This window comes from Neopsephotus bourkii, unplaced genomic scaffold (genome assembly GCF_033783945.1).
Source record: "Neopsephotus bourkii isolate Nb327-2 ecotype Australia unplaced genomic scaffold, CSIRO-AGI_Nbou_v1 NB_908, whole genome shotgun sequence".
Classification (NCBI taxonomy): domain Eukaryota; kingdom Metazoa; phylum Chordata; class Aves; order Psittaciformes; family Psittacidae; genus Neopsephotus; species Neopsephotus bourkii.
Window position 1 is genome coordinate 1,032,219 of NW_026901402.1, and position 14,586 is coordinate 1,046,804.

The 14,586-nt window shown below is 43.6% G+C and overlaps 1 protein-coding gene across 1 annotated transcript; it reads right to left on the reverse strand.

Annotated features, from left to right (window-relative positions):
• Positions 1–8,309: 8,309 nt before the first annotated feature.
• Positions 8,310–12,633, reverse strand: FAM110C (family with sequence similarity 110 member C). Its single transcript, XM_061357538.1, has 2 exons — positions 11,322–12,633; positions 8,310–8,575 (listed from the first exon to the last, which is right to left on the reverse strand). The coding sequence occupies exon 1, from the start codon at positions 12,449–12,451 to the stop codon at positions 11,354–11,356; it is 1,098 nt and encodes a 365-aa protein (XP_061213522.1). The 5' UTR covers positions 12,452–12,633; the 3' UTR covers positions 8,310–8,575; positions 11,322–11,353.
• Between the last annotated feature and the right edge of the window lie 1,953 nt (positions 12,634–14,586).

The following is a 14,586-nucleotide window of genomic DNA, read 5'->3' on the forward strand; positions in this document are numbered from 1 at the left end:
AGTCAGCATATACTCCCTATGACTTCATTAAAATGATTCTCACATCAGCTTTCTTCTACCCCAAAAGCTCATCAGACTCACACAGAATAGTGGACCCACCTAACTATTTACAAGGAACCCAAATATGCAATCTTTCATTTTATTCTTGATGAATTTTTCTTGCTTCCTCCACACAACTGAGACCCCATCATTATCATACAGCTACATCTTCTTCCCACAGTCTGGGAGCTTTCCAGTTCACCTCATCCCTTGTGTTTTTAATTTTTTGAGAATCCTTTTTGAACTGATTTCATTTTCACCTCCTTGTCTAGCTATGCCGGCTTTGCTCTTACTTCTGATGGATTTTTTGCTATGCAACACACTTTTTCCTATGGAATACATCAATTTATGTCTGAATATCATTTGTTTCCATTTGATTTCATTCAGAGTCACCCATGTTTACTTCCTGCTCTGATGGAATTTGTCATCTTTGCTTTATGTTTCATCCTTGATCAGTGACAAAGGTGTAATCCTGACTATGCAGACACCATCAGTTATGTCGTCAGCTGTGCCTTTGAGGTTAGTCACAGCAAACAAAAGTGTTAGGGAAGGCTGTGAAGGCTGCAGAAAATTGACATCGCATGGTTCTTAATAATGGAAATATTTGTACCAGGCAATGTTTATGGTTTTCAGTCATGGCCAGGACCTTGTCATGCTACATACTATACACCTATATCAAAACACAGCATTTACCCATGGCCAGACACATCACACACCGTAAGTTCCTCACAGCACTTCTGCCTCCTCCACTGAACCATGAACTTGGATGAAGACCAAGCTTGAAGCAAAATGCAAGAATGGAAAACTGATGTCCTTCTGTTTGTTGTCCAGATTCAGTAACTGAACAGTCCTAGATGTCTGGATGCTTTTAATCTGGATATAACTTTGTTTATAGAACCATGAAAAAGTTTTCTTTGAAAAGAAATATATCCTGATATACCTCTAAAAGATACATATGTAGAAGACTGTTGACCAAAATGAGTAATCTGGACTCAAGATGGAAACATATATTTTCAATATATTTAGGACAAATATAGGATTGTTTGAACCAGTAAAACATTGAGTTAGATGAAAAGAAACCCTGTTGTCTATGTATGTAGGTATGCATTGTACCTATGCAGCAGGCATAGGCCTTGAAGCTGATACAGATGTCCTTGAGACAGTAACTTCTAGTGAGTGATTTTAGAGTCCAGGTCAACTACCCTCTCAGCATGCCTCCTCACAGCAGTCTCCACTCCTTCATCACCTCCTGCCACATGGAGAATAATCTGAAAAGATGCCCAGGGAAGTGCTAAATCACTAGAGCAGGACTAGAAGTGGCCAGGGTGTGTTATTTTGCACTTCAGCACCCTTCAGAGGCTGGATCTGCAGCTAACAGATGGTAACTAGCTCAACTGTAAGGACATTGCATCTGACAGTGGGATTTCATTCTGTGGCTCCATCTCAGCTAAATAAATGTTTTAGAGCTTCAAATCTTTTCAGCTGCCTTTCTGTCCAGCTGAAATCTGTGGCAAGTTGATCTGAACTAAAGACAGAGAGGACTGTTGAAATACAATTGTGCACACAGAGGTTTGCAGCATTTTTTAATCAATTTTATTTTACAATTAAAGTATTACAAATGGATTTAAATCCATAGTTGCAATTAAAACCAGAGTTTCCTGTGCCTCCCAACTGCAGGCAGAATCTGAGTTTTATTCTGGGAGGAATCATCCCTTTTGCTATTTAGTGCAATTTCCCACATCTTGCCAGCTCAGCTAAACCACTAGATATGCTGTAAATGCATTTCTTAATGTTCTCTGAGGAAAGTGGGATGATAACTTTGAAGCCCTTTTTCACGTTTGGTTTATTTGAAACTCTGGGTAAGTATTCAGAGTGTAGGATTTACATATTATGTACATGATGAAAGAAAGACAGGAAATGCATTAACTTACGTAACTTCTTTTCCTTGGTTCCTTGAATTTTGTGGGGCAGAATTTTTTATTGCACCATATTATTTTTTTCCATAAGGAATCTGCCGCATTATCCTACTTACTGTGGATTAATCAGCAGAGTTAGAAGTTCATGCACTCCAGCATTTGTACATAAGTTTTACATTTCAGGACTGTTGCTAATATTGGCTAATATTGTCCTTGGGTAAGACAAGATGCTAACATAACACAAAACACACTGATTTATTCTGTAAATATCTGAACATCAGGAGAATTTATTGGTGATAGTTTAACTCAGATACAGGTAGTTGTAAACAGGGATTTTAGACAAAGTGTCCATTGAAGGAAACCATCCTGTTGAATATTATGTAATGAGACTTTGTATCAGCAGGCAGAAAAGGAGTCCTTTTACCATCCCTTCACTTTGCTTCTGCAATGGTTTTAGAGCAATATAAGATGATCTATGAAGGTTTCATGCTCTGGAGGAATGAGGCAGTCTTTCTTCGAACAACTGTAGGGTAGTAAAATTATATAACCTGAAGAAATAAAAATTCAAGAAAATTGGAGCATCCAGACTACTAGCCCATTTTCGGCGGTTACATTTAAAGCTTATTCTCAAAAACTGCACTATTTTCAGCCTCTGCATTAGAACTAACATCAAGGAATTGAATCCTTTCCTATAGCAGGGAGAAAGAATGGAGACCTATTCTCATTCCTGCCACATCAGACAGAGGCAGCTTGGAGGGAGCTCTTCTTAAACCCAGTGGATGCCTGGAGAGTTACCTCAACTTGTGTTTGTAGATGAACCTGATAGACTATATCACTTCTTGATGTTCGTATACTTTATTATGTGATAAACTACTTCTTAATTTTACTTTCCCTCATAAAATAAATGTTGAGTGAGGGCTGGTCCTCAAGAAATAAGGAGTGAGGTGCATTTCTCCCAAAAGTTTAAAAGATACTTCTCTGTGTTGGCTCCCAGAAGTAACTACTTCAGGCAAAACTTGCCCAAGTTGCTTTCACTGACCTGATGTTCTTTTTATTCACCCATACTGAAGTTCCCAGAATATTTAAGCTGTACTTCACTGTGAAAATATTTGTGATTTGGCATTTGATTTTTCAGTAGCTGTGCTTAGAAGCTTTTTGCAGACAAAAAGTGTCACACCACAGCTGTAAGAAACTTACCATCTAAAAGACCTAAAACCAAGCCAAGGATGATGTTACAAACAGGTATCAGTGAGGAAAACAATGAAAAATAATATGCTAAGTTATGCAGGAAGAGCTATGTACATGAAAAAGGACTGGAGAGTTGGTCTCTAATTCAGTAAGCCTCTGCTTCACTATGCAAATCATTCATTTTTTGACTGGTTTTAGTTGGTTTTTAGTTTCCTTGGGGTAGTGAGAGATTGAGCAAGGTAGAAGATTGAGAAGGATGGAAACATTCAGAAAAAAAGACTGTAGGATGAGGATAGATGGAATAGTGCCTTGTGTAACACGATTGGCACATGAATGAGTTCACTGGAAATGTAAACACAGAAAGGGACTATTGGAGAGGGCGTAAGATGAGCAATTCAAACTGGTGAATAAATGTGGAAGTGGTTAAGACTTCCTACTCAGTGAGAAAAACAGTGATGTAAGAAGAGGTTGGGTTGACAGGAAAGAGTAAGAGCAGCATTCCCCTTAGAGTGCTCAGCTATGCCTGCCTCTTTGTGCGTGCATCTAAATCTTGGCTCTGGTTGGTTATACATTATCTCAAGTTGATCACCACCTGATGAATAATCACATGGCTTTATGGATAACTGCTGACGATTGCTACCCTCTGGTTCTTGTTACAGCCTATGAAAAAGAACATAAAATTGGTGCTCTTGATTACTGAAGTGAGCTGTGAAACCCAATCAAAACTGTGAGATAGTTTTAATCTCATTAATTGCTGAGGCAACCCACAAATTGTCACCCTTTTCCAGACTTGCTTTGTATCTCGCACTAATACCAGTCAATCAGGGGCTGTGTGGGGAAGGCTACACATCAGTGATGATAAAGTTGCTCTTATTTTTTTGTGGAAGAGCCTAATCTGCACAGCAAGCACCGGTTAGCTCTACCTCCAGTTGTGTTCAAATGCCGGCCAGTGAAACACTAGTGACTGAGCAGGTTAGACCATACCAAAATGATAGTTATGCAACTGGAGTGCATTGGCCTGTGGTAAAAGCTCACCATATCATAGAATAGTTAGGGTTGGAAAGGACCTTAAGATCATCAAGTTCCAACCCCCCTGCCATGGGCAGGGACACCTCGCTCTAAACCATATTACCCAAGGCCTCATCCAACCTGGCCTTGAACACTGCCAGGGATGGAGCATTCACAACCTCCCTGGGCAACCTATACAATCATTATTTCTGCTGCTTTCTTCACAAAGTTCTCACAGGGATTTAGCATCATATATTGAATTCTTCCTGGAATAGAATCCAGCCAAACATCAGCTTTTTAATAAGATTCTGGAGATAATGTTTTTTCCAAGGAGATCTTCAAACTCCCTGCTGCTTCGGACACTGGCTGTGATGAATGGGGTATTGCCTGCAGCACACTATAGCTTTTGACAGTGAGTAAAACCAAATATAATACTGAAGTCTGGAAAAAACCCACTACCCTTCAGAAATAAACTGTCCATTTTTTCAGCCATATTCTGAGATGAAAAATATTAGAATACTGTGGAACAGCCCTAGCTTCATATTTCACATTTACTGATACCACGAGCTAACAGTTATCATCCCACCTCCTTACAAGATTACCTGCTTAAGCTCTCAGTCATGGGTCTGGCTATGGCCCAGATGTTCGCAGTCTAGTATCAGCTGCACACACAGTTAATTTCCTAATGAGATTCTAACTTTAAAATAATAGTACCCTAATAGAGACAGCAAAATAAAAATATACTTTAAAAAAATCCATGAACTTTCAGAGTGAAAACTTTATTTGTATGCATTCAGGAGCACACAGGTTCTTTCACAGGAATATAAACATAGCAACGTAGAAACATCCATACCAGATCCGACCAGTACTCTATTTCCAAGGATTCAAAAGCAGATGTAAGAAACTTCACAGGAGGCAATTACAGGACAGCCTGCTCCCAGGAGAAAGTTTCTGCTTAATCCCCATCAGTGTAATGTTTGGCCCATTTTACTAAATACAAGGACTCAGATCTCTTAGAAAAGTAATATATGTATTATAGAACAATCTGTATTTCTTGCTTATAGATTTCTGTACAGTAATATTTACAATATATTGCAAAGATTACAGTCTCTCTGATGCCTTTATTGCAAATACTTGTTTCCAGGCCATAAAACCCATACTTTGCACCTTTTGCCTGTTACAGTACAGCCACGGACATTGCCCTCTTCACAGCACTGGAGCACCCTGAAACACTTGGGTAGAAACAGCACTTAGCACTGCATGCTTGCACTCCATTTGACTGTTTTAGTTTACATAATGTTAATCAAACAAAATAATTCAATTTATGACTTGCCTTTCCCCTCAGCCCCAGTTTTAGGTTTCCCAAAAGACTGGAAGGAAAAGACTTCACATGTAACAGCAACAGGAGCCAAGTGAAACCCAGAGCTCCTAGTCTTTGGAAAAAGCACTGAAGTACCCATTCCCAAGATGTACAGAGAAAGAAGGATTGTCATCTATGGTTGATGCTGTCTATGCTGGTTCTGGCATACTGGGAAAGGTAGGTTACTGGCTTACCCAGAGGTTATTATTGAACAAAGGGAATCTACAGCTTGTCAGGGGAAGATCTTAGATGGGACCACATGGTCTCTGAAGTAAATGATATCTGGGATAAACTGGCGTACCCACTGGAGTTTGAACAAAGCTGGGAAATTTTGCCATGCATCAGTGTGGAAAATCATAAAGACAAAAAGAGGGGTTAAAAAATATTCATTATGGGGTCAGTTCTGATTTTTCTGACCTCTGCCATAAAACCGCCATCAATTTTGAGAAAGGCTGATGCTCCGTACTTTCAAGCAAATTAAACGTATTTCTTTCTAACATTGAAAACTCATGACCCACACATCTTTCATCTTAACTTTTGGGAGCTGCTCAACTATAAGAGCAAAAACAAACAGAAGTTTGAAACTGAAAAACTTTTTCTTGAAAACAAAAGAAAATAACACTCTTCAGTGGCAGGGCAGTGATTTGTAACACAAAACATTTTTCTTGCACTCTGATCTGTCTACAGTCATTCATATTTTCAAAGAAAAGCAGTCCTTAGCTCTGACAAATGCATATGAACATTAACATAGTACAGCACATTGCAAAATGATCATGAAAAGAACAGATACGCCAAGTTGTATTCTTGACTAATAAACCTAGACCTCATCCCTTAAAAAACTGCACCTTAGGTGCACAGATCTTACCACATTAGCAGCATCTTGGGTTGGAGTTTTCTAAGAATCATCCTTTAATAATAATGTAACAAATAGACATAGAAAATTCATTATTTAATGAACAAATCCCTATGTACTACCTTCCCTTTAAGTTTCCAGAAGCTCACTCAAGCAAACTATTTAATTTTCTCCCAAGTGGAAAGCAGGTTCAACAATTATTTTATCTGGAATTGCTATCCATCCATCCCAACAACTGCAGACATGTAGACCTTAGTACACAACACAGAAAACGAAGACAAATGCTCTGCATTCCCAGACCATGTCTGTAACTGAGAACTGCCAAGTACATTTAACAGATACTAAAATGGAACCTAGATGATCTTGCTGTGAATGCAACTGATGTCAACTACACTGTGTGATGAGCACCTGAAGGTCAAACTCTTCCAGTGCACAACACTGGCATAGGTTCCTCCTACCACCAATGTTTTGTTGAATCTTTAATGCTCACCCTTGCTCTTTCTGCTTCTCCAGATGTATTTACTGAGAGTGGCAAACACTTCAGAAACACAGCTTGAGTGCTCAGTTGAGGTCAGCATCCACCCAGCTGTGCTAGCAGCTGTTTTGGGCCAGGAGAGGCAGCAGTAGGAGCTGCCATGCTGCAAGCAGGAGGAATGCAGAGAATGAAAGTTGGTGTTTCTGAACTCCTTGCACTGCCGATCTGACAGTCAGGTTAAGACAGACACTAGGACCCCACATCCATGGTAACACAAAGTAAACTTTTCTGCAGCACCCTCAGGTCAAGTCACTGCTATGCCAGCTGTGCAGCTATCATAGAGGGGCATTGGTGCAACTGAAAGGATTTGGCTTTGACTGTTGGGATTTTTTTTGGCAGGGGGTGTGGGGGTGTTGCATTTTTGTGTGGTTTGCAGTGTCCACAAATAAATGCTTTGGTGCAAGACATTTTTTAGCAAGCAATGACAGACTGAGGTAAATGTTTGAGGCACAGCCAGCAAATTCCATGAGTTATTGTAGAGGCCTCATTCACTACACTGGTGATCTAAAGTACTTTTTATCAGCTTTTAAAACACACTTAGCTTAGCCAGTCCAAATGAAGCATTTTATTGATGATAGTGAGCAAGGTGTTGTTTATATTGGGCATTCCACTCTACCAGGACATTTAGCTGCCACTGCTGTGCCCTGACATGACTTCTTGCCTTGCACCGCAGGGATGCTGTCCCACACATCCCAAGCACAGCCCGTACTCCAGACCCATGCTAGAGAAGTGTGGCCATGCATAGCCTGGGATACATTTTCCTAAGCACACTGCTCACTCATGGTGCATAAAATGAAATGTGCTAAACTACAACCTGCCAAACCATGCAATGTTTGCAATGTCAGAGTTGGAGACGTATTGCAAACAAAGTGGAAGAGCCTATGTACACGTGAATTGTGCTGTTTTGCAGCAAGGCAAAGGCAGTAACAATGCAAAACACTCCCTTATTTTTAACTACCTGTTTCTTGGAAACATGCTCCTGAAAATATTTGGGGCAGGGTTTGCCCTGGCTTGAGCAAGCTGTGAGACAAACTAAATGAATACAGGGTACTCCAGTTTGGCTTGAATGCTCCCAGAGAAAGAGAGGCTTGGCAGGGATTTAGCTTACAACATGTTTGCCAAGTATCCCAGATAAAGCTGCCACAGTTAGTCCTCACCAGCCAAACAAATAACATCTAATGATGTCAGGATGAGCCCTGGTCAAACAGCCCTGGCAAGACAGAGCCTTTGAACATCCAGGTGGAGCCTGTCTGTCCGCGAGAAAACGCCTGACCTAGAGGTCATTGCCACTTCATACCCACTTTCTCCTCCCATCGCTGTTGACAAATTCGTTGCTGGAAAGAGATGGATGCACAACACAGACCTTCTGTCACATCCTGGAAGAGCATCCTGGGGCCTGGGGCAGTAAGCTGATTCTGAATGTTAACCATGGATGGCAGCTGCTGCCACGCTTTGGTTTTACAGGAGCTTTCGTTTCTTGCTGCCTTGCTGGAGCACAGTTCACAATCTCCGCTTGTCACTGTGCTCCTAGAAGCTCCCGTGTTTGTGGTAAGAGGAAGGTGGGCAAAGGTAGGAGGCAGTAATAAAATACTAAACTTGGACAAAGCATTCATGATCTAGATGAGGAAAGAGTTTCTTCCTGTGTCTGGTTTTGTTCGACTTTCAAGTCAAGGATTCTGAAGAAAGAGAAAAAATAGTGTCATTTATTATTTATCACATCAGACAAGCATAAAGTGATACTCTAAAGCTTTTATTCAGCTGCTTATGGCAATTGCCAACATAGTAAATTCCCCTGCCAGGAGATTTCCGCTTGAATAATGAACATCCATATAAGAATGGCACTGAAACTCAAGGCTGAATAATCTTGATTCAACCCGAGAAGGACACAGAGTGAGCCCCCTTCTTAAGAGTTTGAGGGACTGACAGAGGTGCTGGACTGCAGAGTTTTAATCCAGGCAACATCCCACTGAGAAGCAGAAGCCCATCTCACTGAGGACCTCGGTTTTCTGAAGCTCTCCACCCATGCTCAGACTCTGCAATCATCACTCTGATGAAACGTGTTAGGGAACCTGATCCTTCAAATAGCTGCTTGATTTACATGGTGCCCCACCAGGTCCCAGAGAGCTTATGAAAAATTAAACGGAGAACATAAAATATGAATGGAATGATCACTGGCCTGAAAGAGCCCTACAGTTCTTGAAAGATGTTTTACACATAATGAAGGCTGCATTTTAAAAAACAGGTTTCTGCCTTTTTTCCACAGATGGTACAACAATTTTCAAGCCTCTGTGTAAAATGAGGAACTTTCAAGGCTGTACCTGGGAAAGCAAGGCACATCGCTCCCTCATGCAGCACAGAAGTCTGCTGCCCATTAGTAAACAGTAAGCAAACTAAGCAGAGCCAAATATGTGGATAAAGTGAAAACACACGGATGTTTAACTAGGTGCTGCATTGTCAGAGAAACTAGGGCTGAAAGAAAAGATGAACATTTTGATCAGAATACAGGACTTATCCTGCAACCACATGGTGATAACAACTCTCAAATTCTGCCCAGCAAATGCCCTGGTGAACCACCTCCTCTGCAGACTGCATGCTTCCTGGGGTGGTCACCAGCATCTCCTGTCTTAGCTGCAGCACTGGCAATGCTTAGCACTGTGCAAATGGATGGGGAAAGGGCCAACTGCTCCCTCCTGAGCAGGGTCTGCAGTGATAACCGTGGTTCTGGCCCTGGATCCTACCCCCAGCAAGGACATTTAGGAGCAAACAGGCTTTTATTTTGGTTTCCTTCAAGGAAATATGGTTGGCTTTGTTGCATGGTTTCTGCTTGTGGTGAAATCTGCCTCCCATCCTGTGCGTTCAGCAAGGCCAGCAACTGCAGTGAGCAACAAGCTTCACAAACTGCCACCTGCATCGTTTTGTTTTGTGCATCTCCCTGGACTTTTATCAAAGAAGGATGAGAAAGGAGAAATTACTAACTTCAGGAGAGCCCTGTCTTTCCTCTAAGGTAATTTGGGAAAGGATCTGTTACATAACAGCACTTCTTTAAGCTGTCAGCTGGATACCTGACAACCCTTCTTATCTACAAGGGCTTGAAATGTTTGTGAAAATGGCTCTCCCTGCCCCCCCTTCCTCCTCCCTCAACTTGCAGGAAGAAAACAGGCATTTGAGAAAAAATCAATTTTAAAATGTGATCCAATTTTCACATAATTAAAACCAATTCAAAGTAAGTACATGGAGTTTTGCTGTATATAGATTAAAGGAATCAGAAGTGACAGTCCCACATCCACACAGGAAAGAGGCTCAAGCACTACTTATTTCTCTATCTTCATAAGGCCCACAAGCTGTATCAACAGCTGTATCTACGCTAAATAATGTTCTTCTTACGCACCAATTACAAACTGTCAGAAAATATGCATGTAATCCTTCGTATCAATACCTACTCACCCAATTTTTAAATGCCACACTGTAAGTTGTGGTACCTATCCTAAGGGCTTCACATATTGGAAGGAGAAAAAACCTGTTATCTACTAGATCATCAATACCAAAAGCTCCATGAATACAGTTCTTTCTTAGGAAATCAGATGGAGAATAAACACCGCTTTTATTTATAACCAGGATATCGACTTTCATCAGGGCTACATTTGTTCTGCTTCTGTCTGTGAAGTAATTGATTTCCAAGTCTAGATACCACATATTTGTATTAATTATCTCTAGTTTAAAGCAGTGAAGTACCCCTCTAACCAAGGCAAACCTCACAACGGATTTCCAGCTACCAGTGCCAAACCACACAGCAAAACCCACTGCAGAGGAGCCAAAAACACTACAGTCAAACAGGACAGAAAATAAAAGCCTGTGAATGCAAGGGAGTATTTCACCTGGAACAAACTTTTATGGTCCCAACAGAAAGGTGAAGAGGAAATAGGATTGCTAGCAGGAGCACCGACTCTGCTCTTCCTTCCTGATACTTGGGGGTGCCTATGTGTAAGGGGGAAGGGAAAGAGTGAGGGACAGTAAGGCGAGGAAAACTGTAGCAGTGCAGTATGAATACAGTGTACGCCTAATTAGTAATAGTTTCAGTTCTGTCTGTTACTAAGCAACTGCAATTAAGGGTTGAACATTTTTCTAACTTTTTATTCTACCATTTAATATAGCAGAAATTGGAGAAAACAAGCTATTTACAAAGCAGGAATCTGCAAAAGCCAGACATGCCTCATAAACACTGACTCTGACTCTCATGTATTTGTTTGTATTTTGTAACAATACAGATTTCTGCTTTGCAAAAAGCCTGTATGGGAACACTTTGCGTACAAAATAGTTCCCTTTAGTCTTCATGAAAAGACTAAAATAAACTAAGAAAAGCCAACCTCTTGCTAAAGAGGAAAGAGAAATACATAAATCAACAGGGTGAGGCTTTGCACACACCTTGAGGCTGCAATGCACGCTGAAAGAAGCCATCATGCCAGTTCCTGGATCATTTTGTTAGCCTCCTTGGCTTTCTTACACGTGTACAGCCATTTGATTATCCGAGCATTGCGCTCAATCACAGAGGTGCTGCTCGGGACCTGCTCTGTGAGTTCATCCTCCAGTAGCCCCTCGTCCCCGCTGTGCCTCGTGAAGTCGCTCTCGGACGTTGCCACACTGATGCTGCGGATCTTGAAGGAGATGTTGTCGGACACCACGGAGAAGTTCTCTCTCCCGAGATCCTCGATGACCTCCTGATCCAGGCCACAGTACTTAAAAAATGTATCAAACTCGGAGAAAGACTTGGAGTAGCGAGAGCTGATGTCCGACTGGGAGCGATGGAGACCTCTCCTCTTCACCTCCTTGGCCTCCTCAGGAGGTATACTAAGTTTTGAGGGTCCCTCATGCTCTTTTGTACATACTCCTCGTGCTTCAGTGCTCATAGTGATGGCTTGCTCCGCTCCATGGCTGCTCAGCTCACGGTCACTGTCTTTCTCTGAGAGAGGCTCTTTGCTCTCGGTGGCTGCGGTGTCCTCCATGACTCTGGGCATCTCAGAGGAAGCCAGCTGCTTCTCCTTTACAGACCCTTGGAAGATCCTCCTCACCAAGCTCCCCCGTGAGCTGTCCTGGCTTTGACCTCTCCCGAACTCGCATTTCTGGCGGTAAATCACCAGGGAGTCCGGCCGCATCTGCCTCCTGGGGGTGCTGCGCCTGGCTATGGGGGGGCCGTGCTGCAGGGGGGCCCGGCAGGAATACACCGCCTTCGCCAGCTCCAGCGGCTTCGCGCCCTTCCCTCTCCCAAAGTCCCTGCTGGGTTTCTTGCTCTCCACCGAGCAGGTCTCGCTGCTGCTCTCCGAGGCTGAGCTGAACACGATGACGGGCTCCTGCGTGGTGCTGATTACCCGCTGGCTTTTTACGTACTTGGCCTTATCGGCTGCTAGCCTCTCCACGGCACTTCTCCTGCCGGGGTTGCCGGCCTCCATCTGCCTGCGGAGGTACTCGGGCCCCTTGTTAAGGAGCCGCAGGGTGAGGGAGGAGTGCAGGTCGGAGATGGCGTGCATTCTCACGGCCCTGCGGAGTTCAGTTGGCATAGCAGTTCCAGGGGCGCGGGTCCTGCTCCCAGTCCTGGCGGGGAACGGGGGAAAAAAGAAGAAAAACACCGTAGAAAAACTCTACTAAAAGAAGGGGAAAAGGTAAACGCTCGAACACACCGGGAGCGTCCCGCCGAGGGCCCAGCTCCCGCGCGCACCCGCCGCTGCCGTCGGGGCGCCGCGTGTGCGCGCTGCCGCTCGCTCCCGCCCCGCCGCCCCACCGCGCACCCGCCCGCGGCTGCGCCGGCCCCGCCGGCCGGGGACAGCCAATGGCGGCGCCGTGCGGGCGGCCCCGAGCCGCCCTGCGCCGGCACCGGGCACACCGGAGCCTCCCTCCGACAGGCACATCGCGGGGCTGTGCTTGGGTGGGGTCCGGCGGCGCCTTCCGCCTCTCCCTTAGCAGCCTGTAAGGCTTACTGTGCTGAGAGGTACGCCTGCCGTCGCGATTTTTTAGGGAAGGAAGTCGCTGCGGCTTCCAGAGTGTGGAATGCACTTAAGAAAATACGGGGCATGTTTCCAAAGGGGCAGAATTCGCGTCTGGGGCTGGCGATTCCCAACAGGCAGGTCAAAGCAGCTGGGTGTAATTTAAACACCTAAAAATTAGACATGTAAGTCACAGGTGACCACCTGGGGCAGCCTGGGCATCCAGCTTGGACTCGTGATCTCCTGTGAGATGCACCTCCTCTGGGGTCACTGATAACTGACTTAGAGATCACTTTTCTACTTATATAGAAATCAAAAGCCAGTTTATATCTGCAAAGTTTCTCATGTATAGTTGTGGGTCATTTGAATTACTTCTGTGGGATTATAATATCAGAATGCTTTTGTGGTGATTGACTCACACTTGGTCTCTACAATCACTAAATGGTGGCAAACAAGTCTACAAAGGGGAAAATGAACTATGGGCTTCCCTGTCCTTGTTACAAAGTTTCGGGGTACACCATTTTGCCACGAGGGACAATTTGCTTATAGCTGTGTGGTGGGAGAAAAATCTTACCAGGCATCATTAGTGTCAGGAAAGTATAGGTCAAAATGTTGGGTGCGCATTCCCCTCTGCAACCCTGGGATCCTCTGGTGCATGGAGCTGCTTTGCTTTTGGATGGGAAAGCAACAGCTTTTGTGCCTATACTCCCTGCTAAGAGTGGGACTACCCAGACAGAACTCTGCTATGATGGCTGCACTCAGGGCTGTGTCATCACCAGAGCTGAGCTGCATGAGTGACATCCACATCATGCTCATTCAGGCATGCAAGTGTACAAAGTATTGAAGCGTGACCCGAGCAGCTGGGTTTTCAGCAGAGCTGCACTCCCCTTGGCACATGCCTGCCTCTTGTGGGGATATTTCCCTGATTTCTGTGTGCTATTAGGACCATGCTAGGGTTCATATAATCATAGAATCATAGAATGGTTTGGGTATAAAGGGACTTTCAAGGTTACCCAGTTCAAACCCCCTGCAATGAGCGGTGACACCTTCCCCTAGACCAGGTGCACAAAGGCCTGTCCAACCCAGCCTTGAATGTTTCCAGAGATGGGGCATCTACCACCTCCTGGACAATCTGTGCCAGTGTTTTGCAAACCTCATCATAAAAAACTTCTTCCTTATATCAAGTTTGAATCAACCCTCTTTTAGTTTAAAACCACTGGGTTTTAATAACATTGGGTTATTGCTCAAGTGACCATGCAAGACATGGGCCAGCTTCTCAAATACATTGCAGGGTGCTATATGCTCATTTTTGAGTGTTAATGAGCACAGAGTGATTCTCTTGCCAAAAGGTTCTACTGCTGGTTTTCTACTTAGTTCCCCTTAAGTACACCTTAAATGTTCCTAGGCATGTAGGTCTGAACTCCTACACGCAACCTACATGAAACCCCTTAATGCATCCTTCTGTTTCATTGCTGCGAGGATCCCAGACGGGATGCTTGCCTGAATCAGGACTGAAGCTGTGACATTTGAGATTCCTTAGAATGAAATTCTTTCTCCTTCTATGGATATGGAAGTAGACCTGGTGCACATAACAGGTTACCTAAAAATTAATCTCAAAACCTGAGAGATAGTGATAGAAGTATAAGCACAGTTGAATAACAGATAGCCCTTCCCCTGTTAAGCAGTTCATACACAGATATGTAAGAGTGTAT